This window comes from Rhipicephalus microplus, chromosome X, assembly GCF_043290135.1.
Source record: "Rhipicephalus microplus isolate Deutch F79 chromosome X, USDA_Rmic, whole genome shotgun sequence".
Lineage (NCBI taxonomy): Eukaryota > Metazoa > Arthropoda > Arachnida > Ixodida > Ixodidae > Rhipicephalus > Rhipicephalus microplus.
The window spans coordinates 127,612,797-127,635,100 of record NC_134710.1 but is presented as its reverse complement, the minus strand read 5'-3'; the positions used below and the strand labels follow the sequence as shown (position 1 = coordinate 127,635,100).

At 42.5% G+C, this 22,304-nt stretch overlaps 1 protein-coding gene across 4 annotated transcripts in view; it reads right to left on the bottom strand.

Moving 5' to 3' along the window:
- Positions 1-22,304, bottom strand: part of LOC119176427 (zinc finger protein ZFAT) — a 158,199-nt gene that overhangs the window by 79,414 nt on the left and 56,481 nt on the right. For all 4 annotated transcript variants that reach the window (XM_037427690.2, XM_037427688.2, XM_075877667.1 and 1 more), the window contains exons 10-16: positions 20,939-21,139; positions 20,582-20,776; positions 19,403-19,613; positions 14,342-14,520; positions 3,260-3,508; positions 2,205-2,429; positions 1,090-1,373 (exon numbers count right to left, since the gene is read on the bottom strand). In XM_037427690.2, coding sequence (XP_037283587.1) covers positions 1,090-1,373; positions 2,205-2,429; positions 3,260-3,508; positions 14,342-14,520; positions 19,403-19,613; positions 20,582-20,776; positions 20,939-21,139 — 1,544 coding nt within the window. The remainder of the gene's footprint in view (positions 1-1,089; positions 1,374-2,204; positions 2,430-3,259; positions 3,509-14,341; positions 14,521-19,402; positions 19,614-20,581; positions 20,777-20,938; positions 21,140-22,304) is intronic.

The window sequence follows — 22,304 nt, the reverse complement described above, 5'->3', positions numbered from 1 at the left end:
GTCAGTGTGTCTATGAGGAAGCAAATTTGGCAAGCTTTACAAAAGAAAAGAAAGATCACCAATGTGTGTTAAAGCCCCAATCACAATGGCTCTACTGTAGAAGACCACACGCAGGCTAGAAGAAAACAACACCATAGTTCCATTTAGAATTAAGGGGGAATGTGGCAATAAAAATGGTCACTTTGGTCAAAATGTTTTACTTTTTAATTTATTATTATTTGCAATCCTCAGACCATCATTTAAGTTGTGAAATATTAGGACAAAATAAGCAGTAGAATTTGAGACAAAAGCACCTTACAAGTGTGTCGTCATCGAAAACTATGAGAAAATCAGGCTTCAGAAATAGCAAGTCTTTCAGCTTCCCCTTGGCACAGTACCGCTACCTAGGCATTATTGAAACAAGGAGAGAGTTGCTCTCAAGCTATGCACAAACCTGCATTTCTTCAATGAAACTGAAAGCAGCTCTTTTCTGAGCTCTATTTTCTCAGCTTTTATATCTTGTGCAGTTGCTGTCAGTCATCCCTTTGCCATATCACAGCGGCTAAAGATAAAACCACTTTGTCCTTTCACTTGGATGCCGAAACATCGGTGAATGCCATGAAGCTGTTCATATCTGTCTACACATCATACAGGTTTTTATAATTGGCTTTTCGTAGAAATATAATAGTAAGGCAATATGTACAGAAATTTAAAAAAAATTCTATGTGCTTATTTAAATAATAATGAAGCCAATAGCTTCACAGCCCAGAATGGGTTTTTGTGGATATGCTTAAGAAAAGATATTCATGAATTTATGTCCACTTAATTTCTGGACGACAACGGGAGTATATATAGTGTTGTATCTCAACTACAATAAATAGCTCACTAGATTCAACTACAATAAATAGCTCACTAGATATTTTAGTTTAGATGTCTACATAAAAAAGAAACACATGTGCATGCAAGAACTCATCACTTCACACCCATTAAAAACACGTATTCTCAATTTCATGTCCCCCCTCAATTTAACAATACTACTGTTACATATTTGGATAAAATCTATGTTTTTTGTTTTTGACACGGCATTTGGGAAATTATAACAGCACCTACCGTGTATGCAAGCGCAGGGCAGCCTTGGACTTGTACCCTTTACCACACTGATCACAAAGGTGTGGCTTGTCGTTGGAGTGCGTAAGACGGTGAACATTGAGATTATTGCGGCTGCGACACTGGTATGGACAGTCTGGGCATCGAAATGGCTTTACACCTTCATGGATCCACATGTGTTTCTGAAGATCAGAGCTTGAACGATGAAATACACGACCACAGTATGGGCACTTGTAGGTGCGCCGTCCTAGACGCGCCATCACCCGTGGAGGGCCACCACCAGGTACCTGAAGCAGAATAATTTCTTACAACTAACAAGAGGAGAAAGAAATTGGGAAGAAAAGAGTAAAAAAAAAAGTAGAATAGTATGAAGATTAGAATAAAATTGAGCTTCATTTCATTCTCCAGCTTTAGGTATCTACATCCTAGTTCATTGTATCGATTCTACCTCAAGTCAGGCTGATATTACACGCTCAAATAGATGTACAGCAGTATTTTCTCCATGGCGGGTGGCAGTGGAATTGCAATCTACCACTCTGTTTCACAACCCACCGCTTTTCGTAGATGACCCACCACATTGATTTATTCCTTGGAGATGTGTGCGTAAGGAACCAACAATTAGCAACTTTGTGCAGGTAACATTAGGAAGCTATACCTACCACTACTTCATTATGTAAATAAGAGTCTGAACAGGTGGCCTCGTGGTTTTAAGATTGCCAGCTCTAGTGCCAGAGGTAGAACACAAATATCTAGCTTCTACTTTCTATGCCCGTTGGAGATGCCAGATATGCATGACCAGAATTGAATTGCAGAGATGTGAAGAAAATCAGACGTTCGAAAATAACGAACTAAATATCTCATCCTTTTACCCCCTCTCAAGATGTCCACCCCTTAAATTCTGAGCAGTACCTGATGAAACCCTTCATGTAAGCTATTACTGTATTACTGAACAAAGACAAGCTTAGAAACCCTAAAGTTTTTTTGCCCTCTTATGAACAATGATCTTGCATGCTATTTTCTTAAATGTATAAAGTGAACCTTCACAGTTCATGAACAGAGGCCCACGGAAGTACACGAATCATGACTGAAACACTATACTAGCATAAATTGCAACATACTTTAAACAACTGCTGCGCATCAGGGTGCTGGGAGAGCAAGTGCTGGCGCAGAATGCGCCAGGATGGAAACTGTCGCTGGCACACTGGACACCGGCCTTGACCCCCATTAGTGTGCTTGTGACGGTGCTGGAATAGTGAGCTCCGAGACTGTGCCACAAAGTCACATCGCTCACAAGGAAAGGTGCGTCCTTCATGTGCGGTCTCCTGGTGTCTCTTCAAGTTGTCCTTTAAAAAATAGAAAGAAAAGTACAGTGTTGGCCTCAGATCCCTCATGCTGAGCCTAATATATCTAAATTATATTTACTGGCTTGTAAAAACCAGAATAAGAAAATGCAGAAAATATTGAAACAAAAAGAAAACACAAAGGCAAGAAAACCAGCAAATACAGTATTTTCTTACACAGTGCATCCAAAAACAGAAAAATATGCTTAAAAAATAAGGTATCTCTTACAAGCAGGGGATATATGCGTATCTTTTTTCTTTTTATAATGTTAAAGTTAGGGGTGCAGGTTGTAAGCAAAAAAGTACAGTAAGCCCCATGCCAAGGCTTAAGTCACAAACTATGAATCAGCCCCAAATACAACGCACAATTCTACAATTCGTCGATTGGCAATGGGCATAAAAACCGAACGCTAAGAAAATTTTGCAAACTACGCTAAGAGAATTTTGTCACTCACCTGGTGCAAAATTTGTGGCTTTGATTGAGTGAACATGTGTGCTTACACAAATTTCAACTAGGATGACAGTTCTATGATTGAGCAAGGTACAAACAAATCACTAATTTAAATGCCACGAAAAATAATAACGGATGAAGCTTTATATCTCAGTACCACAGCTTGGTTACAAAAAGTCCTGCAGGGGGTGGAGTCTTAGTATCAACCTCAACCACTTGAAGTCCCTTTAATGTGCACTTGAACACTTAAGCCTGTATATGCAAGACTTTTACTGCATTCCTTTTCCCAGAAATGAGGACACCGAAGCTGGGATGTTACCTCATGAATTGTTAAGAATGCCACAAGCAAGGAAAAAAGAAGTATGGGAGAGAACCAACCAACCTTAGCGCCAGAAGAATAAGGGCATTTGGAACACTTGAATGGCTTGTCATCTGTATGAGTAAGGCGGTGGGGATCCAAGTCGATGCGACTATGAAAGAGACGACCACAGTCTGGGCACTCTTCCTGTCCAAACACTTCTAGAATTTTAGTATATACATTCATACTAAGCTGCTTATAGTTCAGCTGTGACATTGACCAGAGCCCTGTCACCGCACTACTGGGGGGTCCAGTCTGCTCGGTTGGCGTCACCTGCATCAAAAAGAAAGATTACAGGGGCAACATAGAAGAGCACCAGGATCCATTGTGCATACTTCTACATGTGCTTTATGTTAACATAGTGACAAACAGCGGGTGAACAACAGAAGCCTCAGTCTGAGCCTGTTTTGACAAGTTGACTTGCGGTCTTCATCTAGTGACTTGCTTGGTTCATTGGGACATCATTATGATGAAGGGTAAAAAATGGCTATGTATGCACTACAATTGCATACAAAAGCAAATAAATAATAACTGAAAGAAAAAAAGGAATGACAGAAACAGAGATTGTTTCCGCCATTCCTTTTCTACATTTTCAACCTAATTCCTTAACTGCTTTTGTCTACTTCCATAATTTGCACATATCATCTAACACTACCAACTAGCCTTTCTTGAAAAATAGGACTAGTATCAAATATACAAATTTTTAGGATAGGGCAAACTGGTTCACCATTCTTAAGGCCAGATGCTACTGAAAAAATGCAAGTGCCTTCCAAAATTACATATTTTTTTTATTTTGCTTGCTTCCACAAGTTTTCTTCCTCTACTTTCATGACAGAAAAAAAAAATCAAGACAGTAGCTATACTTTAAATGGGCTAAAATCACCTTTGAAGAGAACAAGGTGGCTATTAAAAACTAGAAAGACTCATTGTCTAGAGTCCCCCAGAAATTTTTACTTTGCTTTTGGCCATTGCATTTAGCACGAGTTAACAAAAACCACATGCTCAAAATAACCATAATACCAAAGCTCTCCTAATGGAAGAAATCATTTTAAAAAGCATATATCTGCAGTAAGACTTTGATCTGGGCAAATTGGTTTATAGCATTGGGAAGGCACCACACAAATGAGACAATAGACGGGAAACACGCAATACAAACGAGCGCCGACTAACAACTAACCAGTTGTTAGTTGGCAACACACTATCTTGATATACACACTATCATGATGAAGTTAATTGCATTCTGTGGTTAATATGAGTCATTAATGGCTCATAATTATAAAAGTTAAGTGGCATAAAAAGTTTGTCTAAAAAGGAATATTTTACACATTATCGCGATACAATACAAAACGACGATAGTTATAGTGCGAGAGCAGAATGACGACAAAGAGCCAAGAAGGAGACTTCTATTCTCGCGCTATAACTGTCATCATGTCCTACCAACTAGCCCAAACTGCCACACTTCTAAGTTACAAAACAAAAATTATGCAACTTATTGTAAAACTGATTACACACTTGAAATCAGCATAAAACTTATACAAACAGCAAACATTTCCTTGCCCTATGCTACAGGTTAAAAAAACTTTTTTTTCGAGTACCATCTCCCATTAAACTGGTACAGTGCAACAAAAAAAAAAAGCTGTGCCGGCCAAAAGGAACAGAGCACGAAATGAGCACCGCAGTCAGTTCCTTTTTCCGGTCAGATCAGCTATCTTGTCCTTTTCCTTGTTGCACTGTAGCAGTTTAACACAGTATCAAACAATTTAACAATATAAGTTGGTTCAGAGCAAGTTGGCAAGTTGGTTCATGGCTTCTACAAAATGCCAAATATGACTGCGCAACAAAATCACGCAACAGTCCGCCCTGAAATAGCATAACATATCATTTTCAAAATGGCGATGCTGAATGAGGCTGGGCAGGCAAGGAATATTGTCACGGGGTCGTGACGTGGACGAAGGGAGTAGAGTCGATGCTAAGATGAAACTGTTTATTCGGCCGAACATGTGACTAGGAAACTGAAGGTCAGATTGCAGCAATACACGGGCACTCATAGAGGCAAACAGAGTGTCGGCTGTCGATCAACAGACAAGAAGTGAAGCGCGGTGGCATTTATACACGTGTTGTCGAATATTCTAGCTTTATCGCTAGCGGCCACATAGGTTCCAGGATAATCTGTAATGTTTGCAAAGTGGGCGTGATCTTAACGAAATGATCTACTACAGTTTCAAAGCTTCTCGAACACTGCAGGCACGGTTTGCGTTGAGAATTATGCATACAGTGTAACGGGGCAATAACAAAACTTGATGAAAAAACGTGGCATTGCACCCCTCTAAAAACGCATTGTCCTGATACTTTAACAGAAAATGAAAGTATGATAATAATAATGCAAGAAAATGAAAGCAATAAATCAAGTTACAGCAATAAGAACGAAAAAATCCACTCTTTCAGCTCATTAACACACATTAAATGCTTTGAGGCATGCGACATGGACGACTTCAAGTCACAATCGTGACCGAAAAGTCGAGTTGGCTGAGATGTCGAACTACCCTGTATAGTCTGAAGAATGGCTGCAGGAGTTTTTCGCTGAGTCCATGTCGACGTATCGGCGTCCATACCCAAACACATTCATTGGGTTGGTATTGCACAAAGCGTCGTCAAAGATTGTAACGGTGGCTGTCGGTCGTCTGTGGCTGTTTGATGCAGAGCCGGGCGAATTGTCGAGCTTCTTTGATGCGCTGGAGGTAGACAGTCACTACGTTTTCTTCGTCGCTGACGTTGGGTAATATGGGGTCGAGCATCGTGGCCGGGCTCTTTCCATACACCAACTTGTACGCCGTCGTTTGAGTCGTTTCTTGGACGGCAGTGTTACGCGAAGGTCATGTACAGAAGTATTGCATCCCACGTGTTATATTCGACGTCGACGTACATGGCCAGCATATCAGTGATAGTCTTATTAAGACGTTCAGTGAGGCCATTGGTCTGTGGATTGTAGGCGGTAGTCTGGCGATACCTTGTCAGGCTGTACCGCAGGGTCACCTGGGTTAGGTCCGCCGTAAAGGCCGTACCTTTGTCAGTAATGAGAACCTGTGGAGCTTCGTGACACAGGACGATGTTTTCGATAAAGAACTTTGCTACCTCGGAGGCACTGCTTTTGGGCAGGGCCTTTGTCTGGGCGTAGCGCGTGAGGCAGTCAGTAGCTACGATGATCCATTTGTTTCTGGAATTCGACGTCGGGAATAGCCCCAGCAAGTTCATGCCGATTTGCTGGAACGGCCGGCGAGGTGGCTTGATGAGCTGGAGAAGTCCGGCTGGACTAGTCGGCGGTGTGTGTTTTGTCGCCGACAGTCTTGGCAGGTTCTGACCCAACAAGTGACGTCAGCGGCAAACCGTGCCCGGTAGTACTTTTCCTGTATTCTTGCAAGCGTATGAGAAACACCGAGGTGTCCAGTCCTCGGGTCGTTGTGTAGGGCCTCAAGTACTTCTGGTCTCACTGCTAAAAGAACCAGGAGAGGGTGGTTGGCTCGAAGAGGCAAGATGTTCTTTAAGAAAACTCCGTTCCAGTCTACTCTTGAAAACATTCGGAAAAGTCGCGCTGTTACTCTCGAGGTATTCCACAAGGCTCCTGAGTTCTGGGTCAGCTCGCTATTGCTCGGCGAAGTCGTCAGCAGTTATCGTTACTAAGAAGCCGTCCCCATTTAGGTCATCGGGCGGCGGTGGGTCGATGGGGGCACGAGACAATTAGTCGGCGTCAGAGTGTTTTCTTCCAGACTTGTAGACGACAGTCACGTCAAATTCTTGAAGTCTGAGGCTCCACCGTGCGAGGCGACCCAAAGGGTTTTTAAAGTTAGCTAGCCAACACAAGGCGTGGTGGTTGCTCACAATTTTGAAAGGCCTGCCGTAGAGGTAGAGGCGGAACTTTGACGCTGCCCAGATGATGGCAAAGCACTCCTTCTCTGTTGTAGAATAGTTGGCTTCGCCTTGGATAGCTTCCAGCTAGCATAACTGATAACCCTTTCCACAGCGTCAGTCCTTTGCAAAAAGACGCTGCGAAGTCCTACACTGCTTGCGTCAGCATATACTTCTGTTTCAGTGTATTCGTAGAAACGCGCAAGTATCGGTCATCTCTGGAGACGTCGTTTAAATTCCTGAAATGCTTCTTCTCGTGCCGCTTCCGACCTGAATTCGACGTCGGTTTTCGTGAGGTGAGTTAGCTCGCTGATCTGTGAAACGCTTGTAATAGATGCATAATCCGAGGAATTGGCGTACAGCTTTCTTGTCAGTGGGCTGAGAGAAATCAGCGATGGCGGCCGTTTTCCGTGGGTCCGGATGGACTTCAGACTTCCTAATCAAGTTTCCCAGGAACAAGAGCTCCTCATACGCGAAGCGGCACTTTTATGGTTTCAGGGTGAGTCCAGAGGTCTTGATAGCTTGAAGTGCCACTTCAAGGCGCTGCACATGCTTGCCGAAGCTTGAGGAAAACACGACGACATCGTTCAAGTACATGAGGCAAGTCTGCCATTTCAATTTCGATTCAGCCAGCACGGTGTCCATAACTCACTTGAACATCTCAGGTGTCGAGCAAAGACCAAATGGCATGACCTTGAATTCGAAGAGGCCGTCTGGTGTGATAAAGGCCGCCTTCTCCCGATCTTTCTTGTCAACCTCGATTTGCCAATAATTGGCCTTGAGCTCCATCGATGAAAAGTACTTCACACTGTGGAGTCGATCCAGGGCCCCCGCTATACTTGGGAGAGGGTACACACGCGATTTGTCCAAAGGGCGGTGATTGATGCAAAAATGTAGGGTCTCGTCCTTCTTCACTAATACTACGGGTGATGCCCACGAACTCTTGAACGACCGAATGATGTCGCGTAGCATTTCGTAGACTTGTTTCTTCACAGCACAAAGCTCGCACGTCGAAACACGGTACGGGCTTTGTCGAACTGATTGGGCACTTTTTTCTGTTATCATGCGATGTTTCCCGACTGGGGTTTGTTGAATTCTCAATGATGACGAGAAGCATTCCTTAAATTAAAGAAGCAGGAACTTGAGCTAGTCTTGCTCGCACTTTGAAAGGCTCGGGATGACGTCGAAATCTGTTTCGGGACCTCGATTCATCGAAGCAGCACCGTCAGCATAGAAAAGGGCGAAGCAACTGCTGGCATCCACGAATCCGTCAATGTAGGCGACTGTTATACCAATATCGAGGTGCCTGTATTTGCGACTGACGTTTGTCAGCACCACCTTTGCTATGCTTTCACAGAGCTCGGCTATGCCTCTTATGACGCAAATCGGATGGGTTAGAAGTAGGTGCTGATTACCTTCGATGACGCCTTCAAGGTTTTTGGCTTTTTCGGTGCCAGCGGAAATGATGACGCTGGAGAAAATTGGCACGATGACCTGCTCTTCTAGCACATTCAATGTGTGATTCCTTGGATTTGTGGAGGTCGGCAGTGTGTTTTCTGAGGTTGTGTGATTGACTCAGACATCACGTCGATGACAGCGTCGTGTTAACTTAGAAAGTCCATCGCAAGTATTACATCCTTGAAGCAATGTTGTAAGGTTACAAAGTTTGCAGGATAAGTCTGGTTGTTGATGGTGACTCTTGCTGTGCGGATCCAGTCAGCGTTAATAAGTGACTTCTAGCGGCCTGAATTTTGGGGCCATGCCATACAGTCTTCACTTTCTTCAACTTCATCGCAAAAGCCCATTGACGACGGAATAGTCAGCTACAGTATCGATGAGAGCAGTGACGAAGTGACCATCGAATATTACGTTGAGGTCACTGGTTCGTTGTCATGCATTGCGGTTGGGTCGTGGTGTCGGATCATGGCTACGTTTGTTTGCTCCACTGCTTCCATGTTGCGCAGTGAGGTCTTCTTCAGGCTGTGAAGTTTTGACGTCAAGACCCTTTTCGTCTTGCGGCGGGTGCTTTCAATTTCGTTGCGGCGGCAGCAGCAGCAGCGGAGGATCTTCGGTAATTCATCGTACAGCAACCGCACCACTGTCAGTTGCTGCCCTTAGTTTTCTGAGTAAGGGCTCGAAGATCAGCCCCGAGAAGGGCTGGTGTACTGCCCGCATAGCGGTGAGGTGGAGTGGCCTGGCGACGGCGAGCCATAAGGTTGTCGGGGTGGCGACTGTGCTACCGTGGGTAGTCGGCAATGTCATGCGGTCATTCACCCCATTGTGGACATGGTGCACTGGCGTCGAAGGCCCGTAGGCCCATCTGTCGGTACTGACAACGGCAGTAGGTGTGGCTGGCCTCTTTCCAGTGGTAGCAGAGCGAGCGGTTGTCCGGTGCAGGTCAAACTCCTTAGCATGCTGCGCTGTCCAGCAGGGGAACGGTAGGGCATCAGTGGTAGTGGTGGCGATGGCGTCTGGCGACGGAAGTGCGACGGGGCAGCGTCTTGGCGTGGGTGTGGAGGAGGAGCGTGACGGCGGGCTGCAGCAGCATAGCTCATGACTTGTAGCTGTGGCTCTGGAGGCTGAGAAATACCCAGCGATTGCTGAATCTCCTGGCGTACAATGACCATGATGGAGTCCACTTGAGGCTGCGCTGAAGAAAGCAATTTTCAGAGCTTTTCTTGCACGATTGTTCAGATCGTCTCACGCAGGTCGGCAGTTCCTAGCGTTTGGATGTCGGTGTAGCTTGTAGACGAGAAGCTAAGGTTGTATTACCATGTCTGCATCTCGAGCATCCTCTCAATCGTAGATGCTTTCGAAATGCATTCGGCAACTGTCTTTGGCGGGTTTCTGATCAGCCCGGTGAAGAGTCCTTGGTTGACTACTTGCATGAGCAGACAGACCTTCTCCTCGGACATGTCAGGGTCAGCGTGGCAGAAAAGCTTAATCATATCTTCTGTGAATAGCACCAGGTTATCACTTAGCATCTGCAGGCAGGTTTCGAGGAGAGCTGCAGCGTTCTCTTCGCAAACCACCCTTGCGACAGTGGCGAGAAACCTGGCGCAAAAGATGTCCCACGTTGTGATCTTGATTCTCGAACCAGGTCGGAGCAGCGTCTTCTAAAGCGAAAGAGACATGTCAAAGCTTGTCATCGTCGGTCCAGTTGTTGAAGACGATACGATCGAACCTTTCAAGCCAGCTTTCCGGGTTTTCAAGAGGTGAACCGCGGAAAGTTGAAGGCTCTTTGGATTCCCTTAGCAGGATTGGTGCAGGTAGAACAGGCGCTGTCATCATTGCCCTGCTCGACGTCAACGTCTTGGTCTTCCGAGTTTTGTCGGGCAGAAGCCCGTACTCCGGTGGCAGACCTTGTTGCCTACGGCTATCTCGCTGCTCGTGGCTGGCGTCGGTGTCTTCTCCACGACCAGGGCTTGGTTCACGGCTTGACGGGGGCGTCCAATACATGAAAACAGCAGCACCTCCACCATATGTCACAGGGTCATAACATGGACGAAGGGAGCAGACTCGATGCTAAGATGAAACTGTTTATTCAGCCCAACTTGTGTCCAGAAAACTGAAGGTCAGATTAAAGCAATACACGGGCACTGATAGCGACGAAAAGAGCGTCGGCCGTCAATCAACTGACAAGTGGTAAAGCGCGGCGGCATTCATACACATGTCGTTGAATATTTTAGCGTTAACGCTAGCAGCCACGTAGATTCGAGAATAATCTGTAATGTTTGCAAAGTGGGCGTGATCTTAACGAAACGATCTACTACCGTCTTGAAGATTCTCGAACACTGCAGGTGCGGTTTGCGCTGAGCATTTCGTATACAGTGTAACGGAGCGATAACAAAACTTGAGGAAGGAACGTAGCATTATGTATGTCAGTTATAGTCTTCTCAGTAAAAGACAATGGTGTGAAAAACCATCATCATCATAAGCAGCAGCCACTCTATGTCCCCTGTAGTTGGTTCAGAGCAAGTTGGCAAGTTGGTTCATGCCTTCTACAAAATGCCAAATACGACTGCAACGGAATCGCATAAGAATCGCCCTGAAATAGCATAACTTATCATTTTCAAAGTGGCAATGCTGAATGAGGTGGGGCAGGCAAGAAATATCTATATCAATTATAGGCTTGTCAGTAAAGGACAATGGTGTGAAAAACCATCATCATCGTCATAAGCAGCAGCCACTTTATGTCCACTGTAGAATGGAAACCTCTCCTAACAATTTTCAATTACCCCTGTTTTCATTAGCCAATTTTATATCAAGCCAGTTAAACTTGGTAATTTTGCCACATCAGCTGATTTTTCATTATTCTTGACAGTGCTTCCCTTTATTCATCACAAACTTTGTCACTCTAATAAGATACTGGTTATCTGCCCTATGCGTTAGATGGCCTGCTCAGGTAACTTTTTTGCTCTTAATCTCAACCAGATTACCAGCTACATTTGTACACTTTCTAGCAGTGCTGCCTTCCCGCCTCTTAATGTTGCACCAACTTCCAAGTTTTTGTCTCATATGTTAGAAGCAGAAGAATTCAAAGACTGCATGCTTTTCTTTTCAAGGATATTAGTAGGCTGCTAGTCATCAATTGATAATGTCTGCCGTGTATGCACTACAACCCATTTTTATAAAGTCGATCCCGGGTATATATCAAACTCGAATATATAGAATTATTGGCTATATCGAACAGTTGAAAAATGCCCTTGAATTTCCCATGCAAAAGTATAGGACCGGTGCACCCGTATATTGAACTACCGCACAGCGGGACATCCGCTATATCGAACGCTGCGCTGAGCCGAAGCCCAGAAAGTGCATTTTTCCTAGCAAATATTGATCAATTTTAGGCCACATTCCGATCTTTTTTCACGTGCAGGCGACGAAAAAACAATGTCATTTTATCGCCCTAATCTGGTTCATTGCGCGGTACACCGGTACGTTTGATGCGCGATCTGCAGGTCTTAGCGCGCGGGCATAGTGTTTTCCAAAAGACCGATTGCAGAGGGCACTGAAAGAAAATGCGAAAGGACTCGGTGATCTCAGTGCAATGTTCGCATGTGGTTCGCATTCCCTTCCTTGTTTGTTAGCGCACAATGACATGCGAGTCTGAAAAGCATGGCCTTCGAGATGTGCAACCTTGTGATGTATTTTTTAAGTGTTTTCGGTTTCAGAACGGGTGTCCCGGAGGCAACGCTTTTTTTGTATTGTTTCGCATCACAGCCGCTAAAAGCAGCGGCTGCCAGCAACAAAGCTAAAGTAACATCGATATCACTAACATGTTGACAGTGAAAACTCCGACAAACTCGGCGTTGCGTCTTTTGTGCCTTGTGGCCTTCTCACCTTGTTCCTGATAAATCCTCATTCGGGAGTTGAACTGAACGTTGACCCACATGTACCGATAAAAATTATGACTGGCGCTTGGAGCGACATCAAGTAAAACAGTGTCGTAAACGTTCCTTGTGGGCCAGGTGAGGACTTTGGGTGCGTCATGACCGCTGACAACGACATACGATGCCTCAGTGAATTCTGCAACTTATCAGCGTTTCCGGGCACCATCTCGGACGGACAGTAGCGACTTCATCGGTACAGATGACTACGTTTCTGACTGTATCGATGCTGATATTTTGGCTGCCGTTACCAGTTCTACAGAAGTGTAGCCGTGCCATTATGAATGTGCCAACACCTTCGCTTCCGCAGCTAACCAAGCTTTTGCCGCGCTACAAAGCTTGCATCGGTGTTCTGCGTCAGTCAACGTTGGGGCCGAAGGAGCTAAGTTCACTTATTTGAAAAGTTTCAATGATATTAAGGATGACTCGAACTTGACGGCGTGCAAGATGCAAGAAAAGTTTACGGACTAAATAACGTGTAGTAACCTGCAGTTCACACCTTGTTTTAGAGTGAATGGTTATGTTAACTCTTGTAAAGATTTCTGAGGCCTGAAATTCTTCAATTTAGGCCTTAAATACGCATATTTTGTATTTTGAATTCTGGATATATCGAACTATTTCGCCATCCCCTTTGAGTTCGATATATCCGGGATCAACTGTGCTTCTGCAAATTTTTCTCTTATGATCACAATCAGGATCCCCTGTCAATATATGGTCTACATAAATGTTTTCTATCACAAATTTTTCTGGCTGACCAGCAATCAAATTTTTATTCTCTCAGCTGACTACTGAACATTCCATTCATCTCCTGTGTGTGTTAAAGAAATAACTAAATAAGATAACGTAATTTTCAATGCTACTCTGACATTGCTAAGACTCTGAATAATTTGTTGCAAGTCATCCATAGCATTACTAAATGGGATAATGTCATAGGTTAGTTGTATATTACCAAGACATCTACAACAGAAGCGTGCTATTAGTCGCACCCAATATCTAGTAGCCAAATGTTTCCTTTTAAGCCTACAGAATGTACTAGAATGATTGTCTCCTAGCCCAACTTCTTCACTTGACTAGATTTGTACAACTTTTTCAGTGCAGAGTTAAGTCAGCTGGGGGTCTTTGTGAATATTTGCCAAGATATTCAAGCATGCTTCCAGTACTCCTTAATTATGTGATGCTTCTATGACAGCTGGGATACCTACTCATGATTTTATTTGATATGTGGGGTTTAACGTCACAAAACCACCATATGATTATGAGAGACGCCATAGTGCAAGGCTCCGGAAATTTCGACCACCTGGGGTTCTTTACAATGCACCCAAATCTGAGCACATAGGCCTACATACACCATTTTCACCTCCATCAAAAATGCTGCCGCCGCAGCCGAGTACCTTAGCCACTAGACCACCACGGTGGGGCGGGACCCCTACTGAATCAAATGCCTTTAGCAATCATGACCACCCTATTACAGGCTCCCTCAGCTTAGGCTTGATATACAGCTTTCAGTAACACTGCTATGTGTGAGCTTTGAGTGGCATTAAATGAGCACTACGTTATGGTTATGCTAACAAACAAGCCAAATGATGTTTTGCACTATAACTCTGGATCATTTTCATCACCATAATATGACGTGTGATTAAAAGGCTCTCTGCATGTGCCCCATCCGTACACACCAAACAATGCAAGAGCCATGAAGCAAGTTAAATCAATCATAGAGCACCAAGAAGTGAGCATCATTTTAAGCATTAGAGAACCAATACTTAGCAACATTCAGTTCACAAGAACTCCTAAAATTGGGCAATATAGAAACACATACTTGTGTCTCAGTAGGCGCACCAGGGTTACACTCCGGGGAGTTTTCAGTCAGTTCTTGAGGTATGTTCACATAGCCACTGGCAATTCCGTCAGGCTCAGGGAGATACCAACTTTGGCTGATTGAATCGGCAAACAGTGACTCCAGTGTCGCATCACTTGGCACGGTTCCTTGAGCGCTCACTTCAAAAAAAAAAAAAAGAAAGAAAATGAACAATCACCAAACTTTTTTTATCAGAAGGAAATGACAGCCGACCAATGACATCTCCATAGGACGACACATGCATCAATCGTTTTTATTGTTTTGATTAGACCAATATTTTTAGATTACTGGTTAGCTAACAAAGCTCTGCCACAAATTACTTCAAAGGCTGGACACATGTTTCACTAGAAATCTAACTGTGAAAGTAGTTAATTTGTGACATGTTGAAGACAGATAGCATCTCAGGAGGATTCCTTCTACTTACATAGCATAACTTAAGCACTAACTGCTTTAAATTCCACAAGTGAATCATGTGTCCCAAAAACATTTTGCTAGTCGGCTAATAATGTATTGGCCTAACACTAAATGAAAGAGAGTTTTAAAGGGGTCCTGAACCGCCCTTTAAGTTTAGTAGGAAAATACTCCATGAACAGAATAGCAGCTGTGAACATTTCATTTAAATGTTGTAGTCAGCCACAGCATGCAGAGTTTGCAAGCACAATGCCATGTTGAATACCTTTTTTTTTTTTTGAGCCACTGAAAATCCTAATTTAAAGTATTCCAAAATACACAGCTATGATCTACTTCACAGATCATAAGGAGGGGTGTAGTTTGTGCACACATTCAATGTAAGCCTTCATCTACGCCATGGTGCACTAAGCATTATTCTCTGGAAAGCAGGCCACCCTGCCATGAGAATTTGTTTGGTAGCTTAGATTACTAATACTGTGCAAGCAAAACTGTCAACAAACTGTTTCCATGTGGGATTCACAGCCAGATCAGGCATTAAAAACATAAGGCTCAACCTTCTTCTCCAACAGAGCAGTTGGGTAGCTGCCAGTGGCTGTCGACTGACATCAGCAGGCAAATATGCACAAAATTGCTATTAGTCTATAAAGATTTATTCTTCGGGTAAGATTTTTTTATCTGTGCACTCCATCCTTTTGTGACAGTGCATACTAATCGACAGTTATTCGAACAGGCTGTAGCACTCAGAAACCCTAATTGATTATTTTTAATCAGAACTGTACATTTTTAGAAAAACCAAGTGTTGACAACTATTGCTCCTGTGTCCTCTTAATGGGAATGAAATAAAATGCCACTAGTGCTACCCCAATCACTCTGAAATTAGGACATTGAGTGAACTTGGGAAAGGTACACACATACACACACATGCACACGCACACAAACACACAGTAAACTTGCAATATCTTTGCTCTAGTTAAGTCTTTTCAAAAAATTACTTCGATAATGTATTTCTGAAAGCCAGTCTACAAATCCCACACAATTTCTGAGCCTTGAAAACAAAGGTTGTTCAAAGTCCTTTGATTGAGACATTTGCAATATTTCCAAAAATTGTCCTCCCACTACCTTGCTAGTCATTCTGTATTTCCCACTGCCACCTAAAAACTGTAACTCAGGTTGATAGCAGTCAACAAACAATCAACAAACTATTAACCTGCACATTTTGATTTGGCATTCATGTCCAGATTATCAAGTAAACCAGCCTAAATAGACCTGAGTGACAATGTGCCATGGGTTACCTCTTCATTTCTACATTCAACACAGTCGCTAGGAGAGAAGAAAGTTAGAACAGTAGTGGAATTTCTTGCACAAAGCATGAATCCAGAGAAAATAGTAAGAAGTGAAAGCTTTGATAGTTTCACCTGTGCTTTCAATGATAATTGTTGTGGTTTCATGTCTCAAAACCACATTACAATTACACGAGACAGCGTAGTGAAGCGCTTTGGAAATTTCAGCCACCTGTGGGGATCCTTGAATGTGCACCTAAAAATTCCAAGCACATGGGCCTCTAGCATTTTGCCTCTATCGAAACGTGGCACCTACCAGAGTCCTGCAGCACAGCACACAATATACCCCAAATGGTTTCCAAGCCCGGAATGCCTCCTGTGTGGTGGTTATGCAGACTTTGAGCATGCCCTGTGGAGCTGTGCCTTTGCCTTTCTTCCTTTCCACCAACAGAAAATGAACAAGTTCATTAAAGCCCAGGACCTGACCTCTCAAATCCTGGCCATCCAGAGGGCTCGTGCGAGGGAGGTCAGGTTAACCTGGCCGTCCCCGAGTGGGCCTAGCCAGGTGATGTTAACTCGCGCCAATTGTGGACCGAATAAAGTTGTTTCAATCTCTCATTCACCATGGCCAGGACTCCTTTGGTTGAGCAGTGAAACACCACAACCACTACATTTCCTTGGCGGGTTCACTTGTGCTTCTAAAGCTGTCATAAACCTATACCTGGCTGCAAGTGCATCAATTTTCTAATAAAAATAGCAGTGGTGTACAACCTTGCTATAATAGCACCACAGATGTGAAAACGTTAAAATAAATTCTAATAACTCCCAAGAGGCCAGTGCAAAAACAAAAAAAAAAATTAAATCGTGGCACAAAGATAGACTGCGAGGATACTCAATGTGTCCAAATGGGATAGCCTGAAACGTTTAAAAAATAGCACCATTATAAATCCCTAAAGACAAAAGAGTCACTAGCACTGTAGTACCGGTTGATACATAATCACAAATTTCAAATTATTCAAGCGTATTGATATCCTTAAAGTTCACTAAACAGTATCTAAAAATTTATAAAATATGTGTTTGGTTCATTTAGAAGACAAGAAAAACCTTCTTAAGGTGGCAATCCCACTCCGGCAACAGCCGCTTTGTATTTTAGGCAATGTTTGCCAACGCACTGTGCTCGCTTCACTCAATGAACATATTTGAATTGTGCAAATTCGAAAAGTTTACAATTTCCAGTTTCCAGTGACACCTGGTGTTATTGCCTGGTCTGAACCCTTAGCTAATAGCAATGAAGATAGTGTGAGCAACAAGAAATATTATCGTTGTACAAGCCGTCGTCGTACTGCGAGTGCGGCAAAACTGTTCAACATAACAGAGCGAAATTTACTGTGCCTTTAGACAAAGTGCTATTGAAGATTTCTATGAAGAGATATTGCATATAATTTAATTAGTCATGTATAATTGCTACAATAAAAAGGGTGAAATGGTGAATTTTGCGTGTGAATATCTTTTTTTTTTTCTTTTCAGCAACTTCTCCCTTTTGCAAACATGGATGAGTGACATCGTCTGGCATCTGTATGAGCACTATTAACAAGATGGCAGCAGTGAAACCATCACCTTAATCAGTTTTAACTACACTTGAGCAGAAACAGATAAAATTTTAATTGTCAAGGTGACTGGTTGAGAGAAGTTGATGGTGTGAAACCTCTCTACTTTTTACCATTCTTTGCCTTTTAAGCGCTACTACTTAAAGTAATTTGCATTTAAAAAAGTAGTTTTCAGTAGGGGTATGCGATTATTACAAATTTGGAATATTTTTTGAATAGAGTTTGCTATTGAATTCTATTGGCACTGCAATTTTGACTATTTGAGCTATTCAAGCTTCCCAAAGACAAATGCAGTCAACATTTGATTGAAAGTGACCGCTTCAGATCTTCAATATGCTTTACCTCATCACATTGTCGTATTGTAGCAAAGCTGCCTTTCAGGCTCCACTGCAGTCGAATTTTACAGGTACAGACGTCTTATTGAAAGTGGACCCTTCATATTTTTAAAATGTTTCACCTCATCACATTCCCTATTATGGCAATGCTGCCTTTTACAATCCATTACAGTCGCAAATGTATTCAATCATGAAAATACTGGTTCCAACATAGAGGTGAAAGATGTGGAGGCTCAATTCATGCTGTTTTGGACCTGAAATTCGGGCAAAAAGTCCAAAAATATCGTACACAACTAATTTTTAGCATCAAAAATTTAAAATTTTCTTGTATGTTGATGCTACGAGGCAGATTTGAAACTCCTAACTCGAAAGGAGCACAACCTTGCCTTCCACAGAAGATGAAAGAAGAGGAGATACTGAGGAAATAGCATTTCTGTCTTTCACGTGCAAAGTGTTTTTGGCAACACTTTGGTTACATCAAATGATGTGCTAATACAAATTGGCCTCTGCATTGCCTCATTTTTGATAAGACAACTATTATGAAATACCACCCTTCAAGCGCTTCATCAACCAGACAAAAAGAAACTCTTTCACGTTGCTATCTGATAAAAACATGCCTAGGAATCCTCTCCAACTTTTTTTTTTCAGCAATATTGCTTCAAACTTTTAGAAAAATATTCTAGAAATATTCAAGCAACATTATAAAAATATTCTATTCAATACCCACTCACACTTCCATATTTTAATTCACTTCACACTTTGAAGTTTTGCTTTTCACACAGCTCTAGTTTTTAACACTTAAGTAAAGGCTTCTTTTCTCCCTAACAAGTTCCTTTTTATGTTATCTTTATAGGTAAGAACAATAATCAGGAAAACCTGGCAGAAAGCAAAACAAAAGGCAGTGCTTGCTTTGCCATTATAAAATATTGTACAGTCGACTGCAAATGTTTAGAGATCACAAGAGTGCGTGACCAACGATATTTTCATAATATTTCTGGTATGTCACCTGCCATCGAGAGTTAGTGCTATGCCTAAGATGCATACCTTTTTTGATTGACAGTTTGTCTGTTTTCTCTCTTCATAATGCGACATGCTCTTAGGCAGGCATGGCTACATGCTCAAGAACAGTATCAATATAGCTTTTCATTACTCGGGTGCCTTTAGGATGGTATCAAGTAGAAATGTTCAGCTTGAGAAAACTAGTGTGCCAGTAAATAACTAAACATTCCAGCCTAGTTAAGGCGTACTGCTAGGTAGTGTACACAGACAGTTTGGCATGCACTTGCGTGGTCCAGAAACTTTTGCGGTTGACAGTACACATGCATATCCTGCTGCATTTTTTAGGGACACAAAACAATAACAGCATAGGTTATGGTGCAAGTGTAATACCTTCACTTTCTGGGGCAGCCTCAGACTGTGTGCTGGCCCGGGTTGGCTCAGAGGCGTCACTTTGCTCAGGGGCATCATTCTGCTCAGTGCTCGTTTCTACAGGCACTGTCTCTTCAGCTGTAGATACGGGACCACTTTCAGCCACAAAGCACTGAATGCTGGAGTCAGGCCTAGAGTCAGTTGGTGCATCCCGTTTATCTAAATGTTCTTTCTAATGAAAATCAAGATAAAAAAATAACAGTAACTATGACATACTACACTCAAAACTCGCTATAACAAAATTAAATATAATGAAATATTGGCTCAAATGAAGTAAATGAATAGATATAGTGAATGAAATAGATATAGTGTTAGAAATTTATTTAAAATGAATTTTTGAATATATTGAACTTAATTTCGTGTAAGATGCAAGTTCATTATGATGAAGTTTGGGTGCATTTCAGCAAACAGATGAAAATGCTCTTTAGCCCATATTACTACCACATTCATTTGTAAGCTGAGGCACATAACCAGTAGTAGATGTATAAACCGCTATGATTAAACATAATACTGAAAACTCATGTTCAATGTAGCGGTCAGTGAAATATAGCAACAATAAATTTTGTAGCCCGTGCATTGTTTTAGCAAAAACTGTCTGTCTTGCTATTTCTGAAACATTTTACAGACTATGAGTAGCAGAAAAAGGGCTTGGGAGAATCGGCACTCTACCAGGCTTTCCCAGCTTTTACACCGGTCTCACAAGCAACTATGTATAATACTGCTCACCTGAAATAAATTAATATGACTATGACAATTAACCTTTTGCATCCCAAAACCTTTTTCTACCTTCCATTTACATTTTGGTCCGAAACTAAATGACTAAAAGCTCAAGTAAAAGAACTTTACTACTTAATTACAGATGGTGCACAATGCAGTGAAAAAACGCGGGCGTGAATCACTTGCAAAAGAACTTGTCCAGCAGTGCCTGACAACAAATTGCTATGGCTGCGTTGCATTGTTTGGCCCTGCTTGACAATGAACCACAATGATTTAAATATAAAAATCGGAGATTCGAGACAGTATAGATCTGACACATTGGAACCATAGTGTGGGCTGGGCTATTGCAATTCTTCTAAAGCTATTTTCAACTAAAAGTGAAGACTATAGTAAATTTAGTCCTAACAACAAGAGCACACAAACCTGTAAGTGCGCTCGAAGAGCTGTGGCACTCAGGTGTAAACCACAGCATATAGAGCAGACATACACAAGGCGGTGTTTCCTATAATGATTTTCCAGGTAGGTCCTCCGTGAAGCCTGGTAGCCACATAGACCACACTGGTATGCTGTGGGGGGCTCAGGGACATTATGCACAAACAAGTGACGATCACGATCCACCTAGACAAGAACATGGCAATAGGTAAACACAGCCTACTTTTACATTGTGGCACTGGAACACTAAATGTAAGCAGAATGTTTTCTTTGGCAAAAAAAATATTAACAGTGAGAATTCTCCTGAACTGTGAAGCTAGTGGCGTGCTTCGGCACTGAAAAACTTACCTTCTTTTTAAACTTGCGATTGCAAAGGTGGCAAACGTGCAGGACAGCCATGTTCTGAAGCTGTTTGTTTTGAAAAGTTGCCAGGTATCGCTTTCCCGCTGGAGTTGTATGGTACTTGCGAACATGGTTTACAAGGGACTTGATTGTATTATAATCATTGCTGCACAGCTTACAATGCTGCCTAACGCTGCTGTGTGTTGCCTGAAATGACCATAATAAGACGATGTCAAGAAGATCAGTGAATTTGCAACTGTTAAAATACGAGGATGCAAATCTTATGTTAGCTCCTTGAAGGAGTCCTGAAACACTGCTCGTGCTTGATGAAAAAACACACAGCAGAACAAAGACACTGTAGTGAACAGCTCAGCCAAACCTTGAAGTCACTCACAACAGAGTGAGCACTATCCGAGATTGGAACCACCTACCCAGAGAAACAATTGAATGTGCTTCTATTTCCGCTTTCATTTCCGCACTTCAAAAAAAGAAGTGATAGTGCCGTTATCACCAGTGGTGTATTCAACTTGTCACAAAAGTGCCACCCATATTTGTTTGCTTTTCAATATTTAATGTTTTTTAGTTACATTATTTAATAGCGTTGAAAGGTCTAGTGCACTTAACAGACATTTGTTTCTTTTTCCCCCCTTTCATAGAAAGTGTTGAACTGTATAAACGTGTTCCTACTTGTTTTGATATACATGTTTTCATATATTAGTATGCAGTGCCGCATTTGTTTTTCCAGTTGACTTCTTCTGACGTTCTTTAAATCAGTTCTTTTATTGTTCAAGTGCATTTATATTCGCACTGTAACTCATCCACTCGTGCTTAAGGCTTGAAAATTCAAGCCAGCAGTATTCCATAAATAAATACAGTTGAACCCATTTATAACGAGCTCGAAAGTGCTATAATAAATGGTCATTATATCAGTAGTTCATTGTATATGGACCCCAACACAAAAAAAATTTTGCGGGCAATGCACGCAAGCAGCCTCGCACGACGCAGCAGCGGCAGCGAACTTGCGAATTGCAGCATGACGTGCTTGTACCTCCGTCACTGCGCCGAGCAGCTATCTGCAGAGGACTGTGATAAGGTTGCCAGCGATGAGTCAATGGGACATTCATCGCCACCGCCACCTCACCATCACTCTTTTCTGATGCTTATCCGTTAAGGCACTGCCGCAACCGCGTGAAAGTCATTATCACTAGTCAACCGGTCTCTGCCGTTACCAAAAAGTTGACCTTTTGCAGCACATTGTGGTGTCGAAGAGTTGAGCGTCGCAATGAACTTACATGAGACAAAAGTTGTCACTTCTTGCATTTCTGGCTTCTTGCGTTTGAAGGCATTGTTGATTGTCACCGGTCGTAGATGC